The sequence below is a fragment of the Anticarsia gemmatalis genome, chromosome 14 (genome assembly GCF_050436995.1).
Source record: "Anticarsia gemmatalis isolate Benzon Research Colony breed Stoneville strain chromosome 14, ilAntGemm2 primary, whole genome shotgun sequence".
Classification (NCBI taxonomy): Eukaryota; Metazoa; Arthropoda; class Insecta; order Lepidoptera; family Erebidae; genus Anticarsia; species Anticarsia gemmatalis.
Window position 1 is genome coordinate 9540011 of NC_134758.1, and position 19421 is coordinate 9559431.

At 37.6% G+C, this 19421-nt stretch overlaps 3 protein-coding genes across 8 annotated transcripts; 1 reads left to right on the forward strand and 2 right to left on the reverse strand.

The window, feature by feature from the left end:
- Positions 1-15: 15 nt before the first annotated feature.
- On the reverse strand, positions 16-5117 carry barr (non-SMC condensin I complex subunit H). Its single transcript, XM_076122993.1, has 12 exons — positions 4837-5117; positions 4292-4456; positions 3868-4068; positions 3421-3583; positions 3076-3184; positions 2714-2887; positions 2424-2548; positions 2050-2262; positions 1619-1856; positions 1202-1379; positions 919-1029; positions 16-825 (listed from the first exon to the last, which is right to left on the reverse strand). Exons 1-12 carry the CDS (start codon positions 4963-4965, stop codon positions 523-525), a joined length of 2109 nt encoding a protein of 702 aa, XP_075979108.1. The 5' UTR covers positions 4966-5117; the 3' UTR covers positions 16-522.
- A 610-nt stretch (positions 5118-5727) lies between these two features.
- tral (LSM14 family protein trailer hitch) lies at positions 5728-13707 on the forward strand. Of its 6 annotated transcripts, none has more exons than XM_076122815.1 (10): positions 5728-5963; positions 6630-7043; positions 8225-8334; positions 8895-9173; positions 9309-9399; positions 9626-9843; positions 11460-11626; positions 11807-11953; positions 12243-12376; positions 12501-13707. In XM_076122815.1, the coding sequence occupies exons 1-10, from the start codon at positions 5843-5845 to the stop codon at positions 12506-12508; spliced, it is 1689 nt and encodes a 562-aa protein (XP_075978930.1). In that variant the 5' UTR covers positions 5728-5842; the 3' UTR covers positions 12509-13707. The 6 variants fall into 6 exon arrangements, with proteins under 6 accessions (XP_075978930.1, XP_075978931.1, XP_075978932.1 ...); XM_076122816.1 differs by having other exon boundaries at positions 8910-9173; XM_076122817.1 differs by having other exon boundaries at positions 8922-9173.
- Positions 13708-13730: 23 nt separating this feature from the next.
- LOC142978387 (15-hydroxyprostaglandin dehydrogenase [NAD(+)]-like) lies at positions 13731-19419 on the reverse strand. Its single transcript, XM_076122824.1, has 6 exons — positions 19116-19419; positions 16770-16893; positions 15986-16092; positions 15496-15669; positions 15086-15240; positions 13731-14770 (listed from the first exon to the last, which is right to left on the reverse strand). The coding sequence occupies exons 1-6, from the start codon at positions 19206-19208 to the stop codon at positions 14665-14667; spliced, it is 759 nt and encodes a 252-aa protein (XP_075978939.1). The 5' UTR covers positions 19209-19419; the 3' UTR covers positions 13731-14664.
- Positions 19420-19421: the final 2 nt, after the last annotated feature.

A 19421-nucleotide genomic window follows, 5' to 3' on the forward strand; every position in this document is an offset into this window, starting at 1 on the left:
CAAAAAAAAACTTAATCATTTAGTCGTACATTTTATTCTACATTTACAACATTCGATATAAAAATAAAGACTTACAAAAACATCTATACAATGTTTCTATGGCATTTACTAATAGTCCTTATTATACGAAGAAAATCATTACAAAAATATATGACAATCAATTGATATTTACAATGTCCAGCACTGACAAGGAATATGAATTACTACCTCTCTTTCTAGAAAGTAAAGTGTAATGAATATTAGAAAAGCAAAGTCTTTTACAAGCAAAATCAAGTTTATACAGCTTACAAGGACATAGTAACAATGTAAAAGAACTCAGGTTCTGATTCAATGTAAGTTTTATATAGATGTTGTCACTACACAAGGTTAAAATAGAAAATAACGAGTAACATAAAACAGAAAAATTCATTAATTTTCCAGAAATATAATTACCAATTTAACTTATTTTTAGGTTTGAGAATCATCGTTCATACAGGTAATCTAAAAAAGCATACAAAATTATACACAAAAAAATCCTATAAATTATTTAATTAGGCCTACAATTCCAATATCATTTAGATCATCGTTCTTTTCTAGTATTAGTCCTTTCTCATTGGCTAGATGTAGCACTGACAACAACGCTAGAGGTACGCTGAGTGACTCGCGCATGTTGGACGACAATTTGTTGGGCAGTCGTGAGTAGATAGAGAAGAAAGTTGTTGGAGTGACATCTTCTTTTTCACACTCGGGTGTATTTTCTGTGAGCATTTTCCATGTGCAATTTTTGAGCTGTTTCATGTCGACCTTTTTCGCTCGCATAGCGTATGGTATGAAGATTTTGGCGACCTAAAAATAATTAGAATATTAGTCAACATTTCGAATGCTAATAAGACAACATACTTGAACAGTCTACTAAACTAGTCTAGTCGCTATCATTACCTTAGTAGGTGGTTCCAGCATGTCGCCAATTTCCTCAGGTTCCGAAGCTTTCACTTGTTCGTGCAGTTCACCTGCTGCTGTGGCATCTTCATTACCCCAGTCGTCACCATCCTGCGATACAAAATAACAGTAATTTAATTCAACTATAATTCTGCATTTTGCAATATACATCTACTATAAAATAGGTTTTTATTGTGAACGTCCTAATTTTAACCATAAAAAGCCGGCAACCGGCTATAAGCATTAGTTGATAGGGCAAATTGTCTATGGGTCTCCAACTTACCGGTATATTATTAGGGCAATATGAGGCATCATTTTCGTTGTTATAGTCGTAATCTCTAGCTTCTTCAACTGTTACGGGCTCTGGCTCTGGCTGCTTGCTCTGTTCCAAGTCACGTTTGCGTATCATCATCACGTTGCGCCGCAAGAACAGTTTACGGAAGTGAGATTCGTCTAGTCCTCTGAAATTACGAAACGTTTTTAGTTAAAACTATTTTTGATAACATTTTCTTCAATAATTTTTATAATGATACAATTTTATTGTTCTTATACGGCAAGTTTTATTCTCATGCTAATGCCGCAAAATTGCGTCTGATGTATGTAAGACTTTTAATAGGAAGTTAAAGAAGTAAGTTATTCGAAAACTATTTCAGACCCAATATAAAGAAAGAAAAATGCTTTCGCCTTCCATTATCCTTACCTATCAATAGGAGTCTTAAAGTTAGCTTCATTCCACGTGTGTCCAGTAGCGAGCGTCTTCCTACTGATCATGATCTTGGCGGGTTGTGTCGGCTCGTATTCACCAACTGGGTCGGACCGGCAGTCGAACGCTAGGCCTACTCCCAGGAAGTCTAGCTGGCGTTTCGTTCTAGGCGGCTTCTTGCCTTCTACTGTTAGGCGACCCGCCGTCGATTGTGTGCGCTCAGACATTTTTGATGCTGAAAATGTCGAATTTTTTAGCAAGGTATACAATACTAGAAGAACTTAACAACGACCGGCATCGGTTTTTTAAGCATTTTCTGCTCGGGTCCAATAACTAATCGATGTGGCTTATCCACGCAGATGCCAAACACGGCGCGGAACATAACAAAAATATAGTGAAGACAATGACGACATAGAAGAGCGGTTTACCTCTGTTGTTCTTGAGGCGCCAGTGCGAGGGCCCGGCCCAGGCGGCCACGATGGCGCCGCAGTAGGAGTACTCCAGGCGCGTGTCGGCGGCGGCGGCGGGCCGCATGTCGGTGAGGCGCGCCACGGCGCCGCCCGCCCCGGCCCGCGCCACGCACGCCGCCACCGCCACGTCCGCCTCCTCCTCGCTCTCGATGCCGCCCAGCGGCTCGTCCTCTGCGGACATAACACAACAGTTACAAGTCACGATAAAACATTAACTCCCTTGAGTATACGAGACACCTGAAAGCACCAAATGAAGTGTAGCAAAAATCCTAAGCCGAAAAACAGAACAGTCAGAAGCACAAAAAATATTATACCTATTAAAATATTCTTACCAAATAAGTCATTGTTTGGTTCATCCATTGGTATAGGCTCTACTTCAGCATTCACGTCGAAAGCGAGGGCTTGCTGTGACAAGTTCAATCGATTCTCTTCCACCCAGTTGGTCACTCTATTATCCCTGAAAAACAGAATGAAATATTTAACACAAGGGACAAATATTTAGTTTAGTGTTTTGGTATTATCAAAATAAATAGATAGTATTAGGTAAGATGATAGGAATTCTTAAATTTTAAAGAAGCTATAGCTAACGAAAAACTTTTATAATATTCTGTTCGAGACTTACGTTTCTTCCGTATCTGGATCCCAGTTACTGATAGAGAAGCCAGTGAATGGCTCGCAGATGTGATCACTCTCCATGAAAGCCGGTAACAACTTGGATGATATAGTGATGCGCTCAGACAGGTCTATTTCTTCCGGAATATTCTCTTTAATCTCTTCTAGATATCGGTCATCAGTTCTAAAACATAGATAGTTAAATGATACTTGGAAATTAAAATTAGGTTTTTGTCAATAGAACTTTGGAAATGTGCCTGGAGTATGGCAACAGGCTTCACATTAAACTGTTCTTTTTGCGGCGAATGCGTGTGTATTTCAAACATTTTTGAGTATAATATATGTCTAAAAATTTACAACATTAGTATTTACCTCAATATCAAAGCTAAAGTCTTGTCGTGAATAGGCAACGTCGCGTTAAATGCTCTGTTGGATGACGTAACGTCGCCCTGTGTCGCCGCCAACCGTTCAAAGAAAGGATCTGAAAATAAAAAGTAGCTCTTAGAAAACCTAAACCCCATTAATAATTTTAATATCAATTACAAACTTTAATTGACTAATCATTACTATTATAAGGTGCACAGTAAATTTCATTGCTCCAAGGCAACGGCGCGTGATCTGTTTAGTGTGGCTAAGTTTGTACAATGCAATACTTTTATTATAACAGAACTTGAATGACAAATATTATAATTGGTCAGAAACTTTAAAATAACTTACCAATACAATCATTTGTATCAAAGTCTCCATTGAACACCTCTGGATTGGCAGCGATGGCGCCTTTCGACCTCTTCTTTTTCTTCTTGACGGGGGCAGCTGTTTCACCGTCCACTGCGCCTTCATCTTGCGTGCCGTTATCGTCATCTTTCTTACCGCGCTTTGTCTGAATTGAATATGAATTACTTGAGCTCTACTTTTATAGTTTATAGCCATCTACAATTGTAGAAAAAACCATAGACATATTAATTTTTTTTTATTTCTGCTTATTACCTGAAGCTTTGGATAAAACATAAGTGAAAAAACTTAACACAATGAGAACAATAGACCAAATGGCAGTACACATTTAAATAATCAACTTTACCAAGGCTCTCTAGTGCTTGTATAAGTTATTTTTTAAATAAAATAAAAATACTTTTCAGTAATTTAAGTAGTTTATGATTGACCCACCTGTGCAGCTTTACTCAATCCGCCAGCCATCTTGAGTACATCATAATGCACCGCATCCACCCTGAAGGAGTAAATCCTGGCAGACGCATCTACAACAGTTGACGCTGTTTGTAAGTTCTCCATGCGGGAGTCGTGTCGCCGCAGCATGTTGCTCATGAAGTCTATCAGTTGGAGGTTCCATGCGTTGTCTTTTGTTATTTTCTGCAATAATAGATAGTAGATACTTGTTTAAGAAAGACAAGGGAAAATCTAGCCTTCAATGCAAAATGGGAGTTATTGGAAAGTTGTTTGAGTGGTTCAATTATAGTGTAATAAATGTAATAAAAACAAAATCTTTATTTTATTTAATTGGTTTAGTGACAAACAGAACTTTTACTACATTTTAGTTAATTGAAATAGTGAGATATAGAACAATCTAACTTACATTTTCAGCATAGAGTTTGAGACACCCCTGAAAGTGTTCTTTCTGAGGTGATGACGACATTGTGTCGCGTCCACGGCGGGGTGACGCCTGGTGCGGCGTCGATGTCGCCATCGCACGCTCAGAAGCCACCAACGATGAGCGCTCTGCATCATCATCGTTGCGTTCCTGCCAATACCATATTTATTGATAGATAAAATAAAAGCCTAGTAGATCAAAGTGTTATGATTTTAAAAAATTCAAGCATTTGTAGTTTCAATAAATAAGAGTAAGCATTATTTCATTACTGAATATAATGGATAAATAAACAAATAATTAATTACTACAACAGTAATCAAACTGCATGTTGCCCGGCAGCACACTGCTCAGTAGCAATTAATAACATGTAAATATCTGCTAACTTCCATCGACCATCCAGCTTGAAAACTTAGTAAATATAGCATTTTGCCCCGCAGCAGGGCTAACAATAATTTTAGGGTGGCTGCTTTGCTAATTATAGGAATAGTGTATGATCTTATGTACAAGGATAGTATGTTCATGTTCCAAACCTCATTTTTAGATCCTGTTGGTCGTGTTTGTGGTATCAAACTCCTTCTTCTGATAGAGCTGTTGCTGCTCCCGCCAATACTCAGCCTGGGAAAGGCCGGTTTAGTAGATATTGGAGTTTCTATCATCATAACGTCTACGACACATAAATTATTGGTAGGCACTTTTTTACCACACGTATTTTTATAGAGTTTATTTACGTTTTCCAACTTATTTACGAATCTGGATATTTCCGTCAACTCAAAAATCCAACGGCAACGGACGTTTTTTGACGTATTGACGTTTGTACCATAGAGATGCTCCAACAGATAACAAAAGTGTATTTATTATTTATTTTAGTTGAAATCTGTTTACAGTCGACTAACTACAATCAGATCATAAAATAAAAAGTGGTTATCTAACAGCTATGTTGCGGAAACAGCCTACTTTTGCGTTACCTATTCTATTCACTAATGTCTTAATATTATTGCTGAAAAGTTTCATATATGTCCGTTCTTTCTTTAGTTTTTGCATGAACTGGCGTGAATCAATAAAAAACTAAACAAACACTCTCACTAACTTTCATTTTAAAAAGTAATAACGGTAATAGGCTATTTATATCGAAAAATAAATATTATACAATCGAAATAACGGAAAATATCATTCATGGTAAGTATAAGAAAAAAAATCTAGTGTTAGGAATAGTAATCTCATGATATAAGGATATTTTGGTATATTTTATTTTTATTGTAAAACTTAAAATTTTAATATTATGATTGTCGACACATTATTGCTATCTAGGTATGTACTAGGTAGAAAGTTTAACCTATCGCTTTTTTTAAATCTTTTGTATATTTTTTTAAGATCAATAACTTAGGTTTCAAATTTCCCCCACTTATTACAGCTGTTTGTAAACGCATCGCTTGTTGCCAACTTCCCGTCAGTCATTTTGTTCGGTGGCTGTATTTCAATGGTCGACGATATCGTTAAAAATCTTTAACATCGGAGGATTATTTACAGAGTGACATTATGAGTTCTGGAATGCCTGAATTGGGCTCCAAAATAAGCCTAATATCTAAAGCTGACATTCGATACGAAGGCCGGCTTTTCACCGTCGATCCTCAGGAATGTACCATCGCTTTGGCTAGCGGTAAGTTGACAAATGGATACTGTTATTTTATAACAAACTCCTATTTCACTATAATCGCTACTAATATGTCGTTTTCGGTGTGTATTTCGTATGAATTACGTTTTTTTCTTATAGGAACATCGATCGACTTCTCTAGAAAGCTGTTCTCCTTTTCCCTCCTGTTTATGCCCATCTTTGTTTATTGTTTGGGAAAGCGTCTTATATGTTATTGATGCGCGTTTTCCCTGTAGTTTTTCAAGATTTTACGAAATGTAGCACATTGTTTTTCACCTACCCTCAAAGTGAAATTGTTGGTCCCGCCTATGACCGCGGTTTCACATTGATGACGTTGATAACGTCTATGTATGTATGCAATAACTTATTTTCTTCATTGGGAATACGTATTTACGGTATACTATCGTCGTAATAGGAATCTCTTACTTTTATCGCCATCTGAAGACGAGTAGGCGAGTGGAAGTTACGTCTACCTACATCTGTGTTTTTTTCTCCTATTGTGTACAAGATGCTACTGTGAAAACGGTGAACAATCTTACTGAACTACTTTTGACGGTATATTAAGTATTAAAAACTCAAACCCGTCGATTTTATGTAATGAGTTACTAATTTATACATAGTATTATCAGCTGAAGTTGTTTACCCATATGTGTTGTTGTTTTTTATGTGTAGTGCGATCATTCGGCACGGAGGATCGTGAGACGCAGTACCCAGTGGCGCCTCAAAGCCAGGTGTATGACTACATCTTGTTCCGTGGATCTGACATCAAGGATATTCGCGTGCTCAACAATGTCCCGTCACTGCCCAATGACCCTGCCATCATGCAGATGTCTGTCCCGCCGACACTCGGCGCGGGCACGGCGCCGGGCCAGTTCGCCGGCCAATACAACCATCCGGTGGTCGGGCAGACTCCCTACCCTCAGTACCACCCGATGGCTGGCTTCCCCGGAGGTGTTCATGCTCAGCTCAACAAGACCAGTGAGTTGTCTCCACAAACCTCTGTGGAGTTGGCACCCCAGCCCCTGCCGGCCACAGCTCCGATTGGCTCAGGAGTGGCGCATCACGCCAATCAAGTGAAAGACCAAGGTTTTTGTTCATGGTTAATTTTAGCTTTTGCTTCAATACATGCTACCTTGCGATTTTTGCAGTGTCATAAAGAGATACTTTTACAAAAATAATAAGAAAACAGCAAAATCTTTAAATAACAACAATATATGACAAGTATACTATAAAGTATCTTTTTATGAACCCAATTGTTGCTTTCACTCTAAACTGCATGCAATTACTAACTGATGTTTTATACATACACTGTAACCTTTTTGTGTAGTGTGTTGTACTGACCAAATTTCACAGTTTAAATATACAGGGCCTACTTACCAAATGTTCATGATTCATAACTTAACAGTATATTTATGGTTAATTATAATAAACATGAACAATATTTTGACAATCCTTTCGAATCTGTTGGATGTTAAGTTGAACACCCTTATGTTATATATTTTGTTAAATAATCATATATGTAATTAATTTACTAACACAGTAATTTCCTTATATTAACATTTTTAGGGTAGTATACAAAAAAATGCCAACTATAACAGACACTTATACTTCCTGAAGTAAAGCTAATAAATTTGAGAGAAGTTGTTTAACAAAATTCATTTAGAAAAATACTATAATAACAAAACTATAACTGACACCTGTTTAATCTACTAATTGCAAAAGATTAACTTACTTTAGTCTCCTTTTAACAGCATGAGCTTAACAGACTAACAAAAATGCATGAATTTCTCTAAAACAATAACTAAAAGAAAAATCGCAAAATGCATTTCATCATTCCTTGGTCTGTTGCTTGTACAAAAACCAAAAATACATACACATGATACTGCAATATGTTTCATCAAAAGCTTAAGCTTTGTAGTGTGTTGACTTTTTACTAAAAACCTTTGAATGCCAACTAATTTAATAAAGCTGAAATAAATTATCCTATTGAGAATGAAAAAAAATATTCATAAAGTTTTTATTCTGCAAGTTTCTTTCTATAATTAAAACACAGGTCAAACTATTACATTTTACAGGAATTTGGTAAACAAATATGTGTGAAAGATATTCAGTATGACTGAATCATCATGCTTTAAAATTGTAATATGTGCCTACTAAGCATTCAAATTCATTCTCATTATGCACAATGTTCCTGTGACTCTTTACTTGGCATTCAACGGTAGATATTTTTATTTTTGGACAAATATTCATAAAGTATTGATTTGTAGGCTCGATGCTTGACCTTATTGGAGGTGGATCTCAGCAAAGTGCATCGCGGTCGGGAACTCCCGCGGTTGGCGCGCACAGGAAGAGCCCTACCGCTGACCAAGGCACCCAGGTATGTTCAGACATATCAGCTCTTTATATGTGACAATATTATGCATAAAATCTGAAGTCAATGGCATTTCTTCAACATTCCTAAAGTAATTAATCCAAATTTAAGCCTCGGCGGGGCTTGAAAAAATGGTATTGTAATGGTATTTCTTTAAAGTTTTGAAGTAATTATTAACCTTTATGATCAAAGGTATATAAATCATAATCAATTGAAACAAAGCACAATGAATATTCATTCGCTGCCAATTTTAATTTAAGTTAAATAGTACATTCATGCAATAGTAGCGTGCATCGTCTGATTCACGTCGATTTTAATATGTTAAATATATTTCCCGACAGGTTCAATGTGCCGAATCTATTATTTACTTACCTTTCCATTTCATTCTAAACATTTCAATTTATAAATTATGTTCGTTATAATTGGTCGAGACGACTATAGGAAACTAGGAAAAGTAGTAACAGTAAAATTTTCCCGTAATGATACACGACCGCCTGGAAAAGATAGCGAGACGGGTCACCGTCGGTCACTTTAGCGACGTAAGCTGTAGTGTAATGTGGATAAAGAGAGTACCGGCACAGTTGGACGCGCAGGTGGGGTCGGTGGCGGGCGGGTCGGGCGCGCGGGACAGCCGGCGCGGCAGCAACAGCGGCGCGGCGCACAAGGGCCCGCACGGCGCGCACGCGGCGCACGGCCAGCACGCGGCGCACGCGGGCGGCGCGCGCAACCGCACCAACTCGCGCAACCGCACGCGCTACCCCAGCGGCGGCGCGCCGCACCAGCCGCACCACCAGCAGCACAACCAGCACCAGCAACACAACCAGCATCAGCAACACCAGCCGCAGGTAAGACAGTATACTAAATTTTATGACCGTTTCGTATTTTTCCAGTTAGCTATAATGCATAATATTTTCTGGCCAGATGCACTATATATAGCTTCATAGATGTCGAATTAAAATGGTGTATTTGGTTGTCCTCAGCATCAGCAACACCAGCAGAATGCTGGCGGTCACTCAGGACATGGTCAAGGGCCACAGGGTCAACAACCTCATCATCATCAACAACACCATGGTAAGACGAATTATACAATACACTTAACTGTATTAACAGTTTAGTTTGTCTAACTATAATCAGAACGGCTTGCAGCAGCATACTTCAGTTTTTACCAGGAAATTATGTAGATTCAATCATGAGTTCTTGAACGATAAATAAAATGTTCTCCATTTTCTATAAGTAAATAATTAATACTCTTAAAATCCATTTGGACAACTATATAATAAAGAATGTTTATCCACAGGGCAAGACAACTTCACGTCAGTATTCCACACAGGCCAGGGATACCGTGGTGGTTGGCGAGGAAGGCCCCGCGGCCGTGGTCGCGGATTCGTTCCCCGCAACAAGAATACGCTTAAGTTCGACAAGGACTATGATTTCGAACAAGCCAATACCGAGTTTGAAGAGCTTCGCAGCCAACTTGCCAAGACTAAGATATCTGATGGAGATGCTAAGGTTGAGGTGAGTTACTCATTCATACAATTTGTTACTATTTTTTGTAGATTTATTCAGTTACCATTTGTTGATGAAGATATTTGACTGCATTTATTTTCTCCGTGTTAGGAAAAAAGACAAAATATTTACGACATATAATAATATACTTACTATATACTTTTGCTTCTAGAATAGGTATCTGAAATGATACTTCATTTGAGTGGTTTTGAAGTTGATGGCTTCAATGAGTGGTAAATCAATGTGTACGTCATTTGGATAACAAAGTGTCCAGCTTGGGTTGATTCAGACAAATAATTCATTGTAAAACTTACAGTAGTTAAAACGAAAATGTTACATAGTATTGAATTAACTGTAACACCATCAAAGTGACGTTGAAGACGTAAAGAGTTACATAACGATTGTAAGATTTGCGTCGTAGCGTGGGTATGAGCACTTTACGTGATTCAATAGGAAATTATATAGGCGTATGATATAATTGCACGTATAATCGTATTTGGTTACACCTTGCAATGGTAAACGTAATACATTCTACAGGCTATTTTTAGATGGGTTACTATGACGACAAAACGGTTCTTTTGCTACCTCCTTTTTTATAGAAAGTCATGCTCATTAGGGTCCTCTGGAGCGGCGCGCTGCGTCGTTTGCGGTTTTTATATCGTCACCACTGAATGTAAATAAGTACAGTTCATCCAAGGAAATTCTTAGCTGACTGTGTAGGTCTTATAAAAATAAACATGGTACTTTAGTTTGATAGGAATAAATCAGAATCGGAGTAATATTAATTACCCTCTCAAACAGTTCACTCTTGCAGCGAAAATAAGAAAAATAATAATGCATCAACCCTTTTGTAGAAAATTATAGGATTTAAAATCTGTCTTTTTATTTACTTAAAAAAATATTCGTTGAGACATAACATAATAAGACGCAGTTGCTGATCTAATTTAGTTTCCTGTAATTTGTTTTTCAATTTACCTTCCGCGAACCGACGCGTTACGCTCGACCAATCTCAGTGCACTTCCAAGAATTATATAAGCAAATGAGTTGACAATAGTAAGTAGTTTTTATTATTCAATAATATCGTAACTAGAACGTATTTTATAAAAGTCTGTATTTCATTTTAATGGAGTTTAACACAACTAGACTTGTTTGTTTGTTTTGTTGAATACTTTAACTCACGGGTTGTTGCCATGTTGATAGTCTTAACAAATTTTCCTAAGCAGGTATCTTCATCAACAAAATTATTTATTGCAATTATAATCGACATTAGCCAATTAATAACAATTTGTTAAAAAATCCCATGTTGTAAAAACGTATGTCAAATTAACACGCAAAGTTTTTGCGCCGCCCGTAATTAATGGATAATGCATTGTTCACCATTAATTTGTCAGTCAAACAGTAAACAACTATTATTGGCGGTAATGGACCATAGCAGATGTTAAGACATGATTTTAGAAATTACACAAATGTTGGTTAAATATCGAAATGAGAAAATAACGTGTTTTCTATACAATTATTACTTGGCTATTTATATTTCTGTTAATTTATTTTACCCATGTATTATTATAGATTTTTGTTTTGTTTTATGCACTTTATTAATTTATTTTAATTTCTGATGACCACAGGAGTCTGAAGTAATTATTATCACGCAGGGCGAGGTTGATAAGAAAGACGATTCTGGTAATGAAACCGGAGCGGGTGAGCCCGAAGTCGATGAAGACCAGAATGGATTTACTGGATATGACAAGAACAAGAGCTTCTTTGATAATATCTCATGTGAAGCTGTTGAGAGGTAGGTTTCACTCATAATTTATTTTTGTACTTACACTTTAAATTTTGGAATATGAATTGCAGACTAGATATAGTAAAATACTACACTATGTACATTCGTTTGATCTTCTTAATTGAAGTTTGTTTAAGTAATAAGTCATGTGATCAAACATATGTAATAGAGTATGTTGATGTATTGCAGGTCAAAGGGCCGCAGCCAGCGAACGGATTGGAGGACAGAGCGCAAGCTGAACTCGGAGACTTTCGGCGTGGCGTCGGCGAGGCGCGGCGCTTGGCGCGGACGTGGTGGCTGGCGTCACCACAACCCGCAGCATCAGCCTAGCCAATTGTACGTCTTTACATATTTTTTTTAGGCACACCAAAATTCTAATTAGTTAGCTGCATATCTACAAACCGTATGACCGTAATCGACGAAGTTATTTTGCTCTGTTAATATAAACCGAAAAGATTAAGTATAAGCTTGCCAAACACGGTCAGTCGATATTACGACGTCGACGATTATAAGTAAAGATACGAGATTTTTCGACTTAATTGATGTTTTTGTAAGGACTCTGTTAGGGATATAGAGAGCAAGCTGTAAGTTTTCATGAATAATTAGATGTTTTTTGTTATTGCAGTTTCTCAGATGATGGCAGATGGCGCTCGATGCGCGGCGGGCGGGGCGGTCGCGGCGGGCCGCGCACCTCGCGCTCGCAGGCCTCGTCCAGCACCGCGCCCGTGCCCACTGCGCCCATCGCATCCACCACTCCAGGTAATACACTCACACACATACATATGTTTAAATTATGTCTTGTGAATTAAGAAATCCCATAATCCTTTATGTTAACTTTAAGTGGTTGGAACAAGTTGTAATAATATTTTTGTTGTTGTTACAGCCAAGTAGGAACAGACGAAGCGTGACCGCTACACCGAAACTAAAATATATTATCGCAGGGACTCATAACAGTGACGGAAAAGTGTTAGTTTGGTGATGAAGTGTCTTGTATTGTTTGATAAAAGTTATGTCATTGCGGGAAGTTATACAGATGTGCAGATTTAAGTCGATGGACATTGTTTTGGTGTGATAGTGTTGTATCCAATATAATGGAAGGAGTAAGATGGAATTTCCCGTAAGCGCGCGACAGAACAAAATGTCTGTACACTGAGAAGGCTCACAGTTAGTATAATGTAAGTATAGGAGTGTGGTGAGCGATAATACACATTGGCCAGAGCATTGGCATCAACTAAATTGAATTGTATAATGTCACAAGTCGACCAATAGCTATGATGTTAGGCTTACACATGTGATTCAAGATGCCAATGTATGGAGGTGAGGGAGATACACTTGTAAATTTCAGGGAGGCTATGTAATGTGAATTGCATAGAAACATTTTATTTATGCGATGAATTATAAATATTTTCAAGAAGCTTATCTCCTCACCTGTTTTACTGTGCCTATTTAGGTTTAAACCATATATTTAAAATACTAAACGGTCTGCTATCACTTTGGTCATTGCGCCTCCATTATTATTTATTAACTAGCAATGGCGAGCGACAGTCTGCAGCAGTCCTATTGAATGTTAGACAAATTAATTACGAGGACATTAGTTGTACAACCTGCTGGCCAGATATTTGATGTGTAATTATATAAATCATTGTGGGTTAGAGGCTGCCTCATGTTATAAATGTAAAGTGTTTATTGACTGTCGTTTATTTGTAGTTAGTTCTAAAATAAATGTGATAGAAGGACTGCTGCCACTCTTTGTAATGTCAGTGGAGTGATGAGGGTACGGGCTGAGCGCGAGGCGACTCACGCGACGCGACAGCCCCTGCCGCCAACCTGATTGATAACAATATCAAACTAGTAAAGTCTGTTTATTATTCGTTTCACATAAATTTTCGTATCAATCAGCATAGAAAAGGACTGTTGAATTCTAGTTAATTTGGAATTGTTTTACCTGCTGTGTTCGTGAAGTCCTTTTCTTTCAAAATCTGAAATAAACTTTGACAAAGTATGATATTTGTAAAAATCTGTAACTCAAAAGCTGTACCTGGTGATTGTATCAATATAAAAATATAACTTTACTACAAATCTTCCAAAAAGTGATTTTATTTAAACAACCAGCTAAAAAGAACTTCCAATTTTATTGCAAATAATTTAAGCTTTTACACAACATACTCGGCAAATAGCATAGCTTCCAGTTTCACTCAATAAACAACATACATTATAAAAAAATGTTATAAAAACATTAGAAATGTCAATGAATACAATCATTCATACTCAATTGTGAGGACAATAACATGGTAACAAAATGTTAAACATCCGTAACTTACATCTCAAAGCAGGTAAAATACAAAGTATGTGCATAAAATACATACTTGTTTGTATACAATATGAATATCATTACAATGATTAAAGTTACACGATTATGTTACGACGTACGCCCATTATATCATACAATACATATTTTTCCAGGTTTTAAGTACTTTTCTTACAAAATATAAATGCCTTACGCAAATAGGCTTTAGTTCTACGAGAAAGAAATATTTACACAACCACGACCACTCTTCTAAACACGTTATGTATCCGTTTTCGTAAATATACTTGAAGAATTATTAGGAATTTATTCATAAGTAGATCCGAAGCGTATTCTATGTCTATCTTATTCCTTGAGCGTAAAAATACATGCCCATACATTCTTATTTGCTTAAATTGGAGCACATTCACTTTATTACATTAGAACCTGTCATTAAACATTTGTGAATGTTCTCCGATGCATAATGGATTCGCGTTGATATCCATTGTGATCGATTAAAAATTACGGAATAGGCATTATAATCAACCAAATATAATGTAGTCTTAACCCATAACCGTACCAGTTTATCAGCAATCCTGAATAATAAATATAACTTAGTAAGAGGCGGATTGTGGCAGTAATATCTTAATCTCCCTTCACCGAAACTAACCGTAACCCAATGACTAGCCCTCTCACCCGTCTCGACTCACAATGGATCCGTTATTCCGCACAAGTACTAAATAAGGAGTAACTAGGTCTAAGATTAACCGCGCCACTCCCTCGCCGGCGTGCCATTGTCCACGATCCACACTGAGCCGCTCTGCCCCTTTGTCAGAATCTCAACTAACGCTCGGCCGACGTGCTCTGAGCTGGAAAACATCAAATTGATCATTTTACTTGAGTTCCTAAAGGGTTTTCCGTGGGCGGAAGTGACCGTAAAAAGGTGATCCTGCTCATTCACCGGATATAATCCCTCTGTCATCTCATACAAGAATAGGATACGTGATCAGTGATCTATTCTTGGCGTACATTATCCGGTATTCTTTTTATATTTTGCTAGTTAATTATGGTGGACGTTAAAAACGTAACAACGGCTAAACCTTGTTATATTTTTTCTTAAAATACCCGTTAATTTTAGACAGATAGGACCCCGCCACTGAATTTTATAGTTATTAAAAACTTACCTCTGAATTTTGCTGTTAGCGTTATCCCTCTGCCAGGCAGCTTCATACTCGGAAGACATGAGCTGCTTACGAATCTCCTTGACCAGACCAGTATCTGTCAGCCCTGGGCAGATGACCATACTTCGCACCCCAGTCAGATTTACATGGTACTGATCCTAGAAAATTATTTAGGAGATCTTAAGTACTCTCGCAGTTTGTGGTGCCAACATCTTTGAATGAGCTTAGCCTAGATTTAAGCTGCACTGTATGTTGCAATTAAAGTTTTCTGCTAATGTTTTCAATACATAAGAATTAGTTCACTAAGATTAGTTTACTTTAGTATTCATACTCAGCCTATCACTCCAGAAAATGCATAAATTTCACTTTAAAGATGCAAATTCGCTAATTTATTCTGCTTTAACGTAACTTACCCCGTAAGCCCTAGTTAGGCCGACAATCGCATAGTTAGTGGCCGTGTAGATAGGCGTGGACACTTGCGGCCTAGTGAACGCAGTGGACGCGGTGTTCACGATGGTGCCGCCCTGCCCTCCGCGGTCCTTGCTCATGAACCGATACGCCAGTAACGTGCCACGTATCACACCATTCTGAAGTTAAACCGCAAAATACCGTGTGATTTGATCGGCAGAATTGAAGAGACAATAATAGATAAACAAAAAGGGTAAAACATTCGTAGAAACTTGAATCTTATAAGTACCTTGTTAGTAGGTGCAATAAAAAAATAACATTTAGGCATTCTTCATATTGCGACACAAAAGTTAAGTTTAAAGAGCAAACAAGGCTAAAAAGAATAAAAATAACAAGTTTTGATTTTAAATTTACTTTCCCGCGCAACAAACAATAAACAAAATATTTCGTTCGGAAGTGACAAGTACATTTGTGAATAAAAGTTAGGTAACTTACAAGATTGACATCGACTTCCAGCTCCCAGAAACGATCGTTCATAACGCCTGCGTTATTTATCACGATGTCAAGCCGGTTGAAAACTTCCATTGTCATCTCAAACGCCTCTGTAAATAATTCATTTAATTATTTAACAGACCGGAAATTTAATGCTGAAGTACGAAATTCCTCAGATCTCTCAATAATATGAAAAGGCTATGTTGAATTGTTGACGGTTGCGGGCTGTGTTGGTACTACCTACAATATTGATGGAACGGCGGCGTGGAGGTAAACCTAACATAAATAAATTCACGAGACCAAATAGATTGTAATAGGTTTACGCAATGCGTTTGTCCGCATCGAAAAACGAGCTAAAAGGGGTGGGCTAACAAGGGAGGACGTACCTACACTATCTACCTACCTATATCTAGGTACCTATGTCCCTATTACCATTAGCCCATGTTATCGGGACTTGGATGCAGTACAAAATTTGAAAAGCTCTCACTCAAAGCTAATTAGAATAAAGTTTTAAACATTCATTTACTATTGGTAATCTAACAATACCATCCGATTTGATTAACTTAACCAAAAACAAAACTTAAACCCATCGTCTCTTATGAAAACAAAATATCATAAGCTATTAAAAGCGATATTAGTGTAAGTACCTACAACAAATATTTTTCCATTAAAGAATAAGTACCACCACACGCACTAGGCTTAAAATATCGATCCATATTTTTATAGCGGCGTAAAACGAAAGGGGTTGAATTTATTCCTATAGTTAGCAATAATTTAGGTTACTTACCCTCATACTGGGGATAGTCAGTGACGTCACAGCGGCAAAACAGCACGTTCTTCCTGCCATACTTGGCGCCCAACTCGTCGGTGATTTGCTCGCCGATTTCCGCGTCGATATCGCATATCGAAACCTGTAAAGTGTCGTTATTGCACTTTGCGAACTATAATTTTACCTTACAAAAACATGAACTTAATCAATTATGCCAACCGCGTAGGGAAGCCAGGATTAACTGTAAAGTACTGAAATAATTTCCATGCATATTATCGGGACTCACGAAAGAGATTTTGGTGATAATCCATAACGGTTTTAGGTCAATTGATTGAAATGCTAAATGTGAACAGATGATTAGATGATGTCAAAAAACACTAGCAGAATTGCTAATTTGTGAACTTAAACGGAAGTCGTGTAGAACAGAGTGTCTGCTGAATCTGTAGACCGCTAACTTTAGCATTATGTTTCCTAAGTTCCTAACCAACATGTAGACCATGATATAAATGTCTTATTTGTCACATAATAAACATATTCAGATATATTATGTAAACAAACGCGTCTTGTTTGTTTTCCTTTGTAGCCAATGTTTTGTATGAATCAGGGTCGCGCTAGGTCAAGGTAAGAATTTCGATCTTACACAAGTCTACCTAAGCTCAACATTTAGGAGATCTAAACCACGTTAATCCCGATTCTCGACGCCATCGTATTGTTGAACGTAATTATTCACAAAGATTTAATTAGACTAGTTATAAGCTTAGGTTTAAGTAGACTTTTGTTAGTGATGTGTCAAGGGTTTTTCAACCCTTTCTGTCTAGATACGAACCTACTTTGCTTACATCGTCATTTGCATAGTGATTAGTGCGAAATAATTAACATAATATAATTGATGATTATTATTGACTTGTCCCTAAGTACACGAATTATTGATGTGAAAGTCAGATTGTCTATATTACTTTGACGGCTTAATCGATTTTTGTGTCTGGCGTGAAGATACTTAGTTGACAAACAGGAGACTGCAAAATTTTCAACATAATAAACATGGCCGAAGTCGGGCATCTACATAAAACACAGGACCTAATACAGGGATATTCAGAAAACTTTTCGGAGTATGGCGTTCAACTCCCATAACTACGTCGGGCTTCATGCAATTACATTAATCATTGTCCATATTACATTGTTGTTTCTGTGCACCGTATCATTGTACGAATGCAAGTTAATGCTTATCTAGTAACGTGAAGCTATAAGTTGTGACTCCATGAGTGATGGGATGCGGGCGTAATTCATTTAGTCATGTCTGGTGCACCTCGCTCCCTAGTCCCTGCCTACCAATACCTACGTAGGTATGTCTCTTTAGCGCAAAGCTGTTGTCAGTGTTATATTAGTACCTACTGCTAGCGATTTTTTTTTGTGCATTAGGTACGATCAGTAAAACGTTTCCATAGTCTTTACAAGTACCTAATTCTAAATAACAGAGCAATAATATTGCTAAAGAAAGTTTTTTAAATCTGTAATTTTATTCATTTTTAATCGTAATCCCGAATAATTGATTAGCTCTAGCTTTGGCTAGTGGCTACCCTCCTCTCATTATTAAGTTATACGAGTAGATGGATTAATGAGTGCTTTGACAGACTTTGGACACTAACTAGCGATTTTAGGTAAATTAAAAGCAAAATAAATAGAAAAAACTGAGTTTCCATTCTACAACCTTATGGCTTACTGGAATGTGGAAACACCCGTTATATTATTTCGTTAAACCATTTCACTATTTTTTGTATGCACGTGGTGCGGCCGATAATTCACGATATTTATCGAGACACTCCCATTGCACCAGATGTGCAGTTTAATACTGGCAGCAGATATATGTGTAGTAAAAATTTGATCAAACTGAAGGAAATCCTTATTGGGAATTTCAGGCCTAGTTAACTCAAGATGACTCAAAATAAAAGCCTAAATTGGGGTGGTAGAAATAGAAACAAAGAATTTCAAAACAAATAATAGATAAGTAGAAACATGTTTAATTAATAATACATTAGTCGTACGAGAAACAAGTAAAATCAATATCAGTAATAGCCGGTACTGGCGTCTAAACATCTGTATAACGCAGTTAGAGGCACAAAGAAACTTCAAAGGAAAACAATCACGCCAATGACCGGGGCGCCGACAAAAATCAATACAAATGAATGCCGGCTCGTAAGGGAACTCCTTTCCTGTCAATTAGCACACAATCCCTAATGATATGTGGACAATGTTGGCGTATTTCCAGTACTTCATTCAACAGTTTATTTTACCTTGAACTTAAAATTACTTTGGTAATGCGCCATGCGCGGAGGAAGTCATGTTTGTTTCGGAATAAAAACTCACCTTGGCTCCTTGCTTGAGAAGCTCCTCGCTGTAGGCGAGACCGATGCCAGCAGCGGCACCGGTGATAAGGGCGACCTTTCCTTTCAGCTCCATGAGTGATTATTTTTCTATTCGTGGAGAGCGCCGCGCCCCGAAACGACCGCGTTCACTACCGCCTTCGTTGTGGTTCGATCGCGTCGGGAACTCCGTGCGGCGGGAGGGGGCGGTCTCCCGTTTTCTCCCCAAATCCCCCTTCAGTAGTAAATATACGCACGATTGCACTCCACTCTCGCTGTCCATGCACGTTGATTCAGGCTTGTTATACGG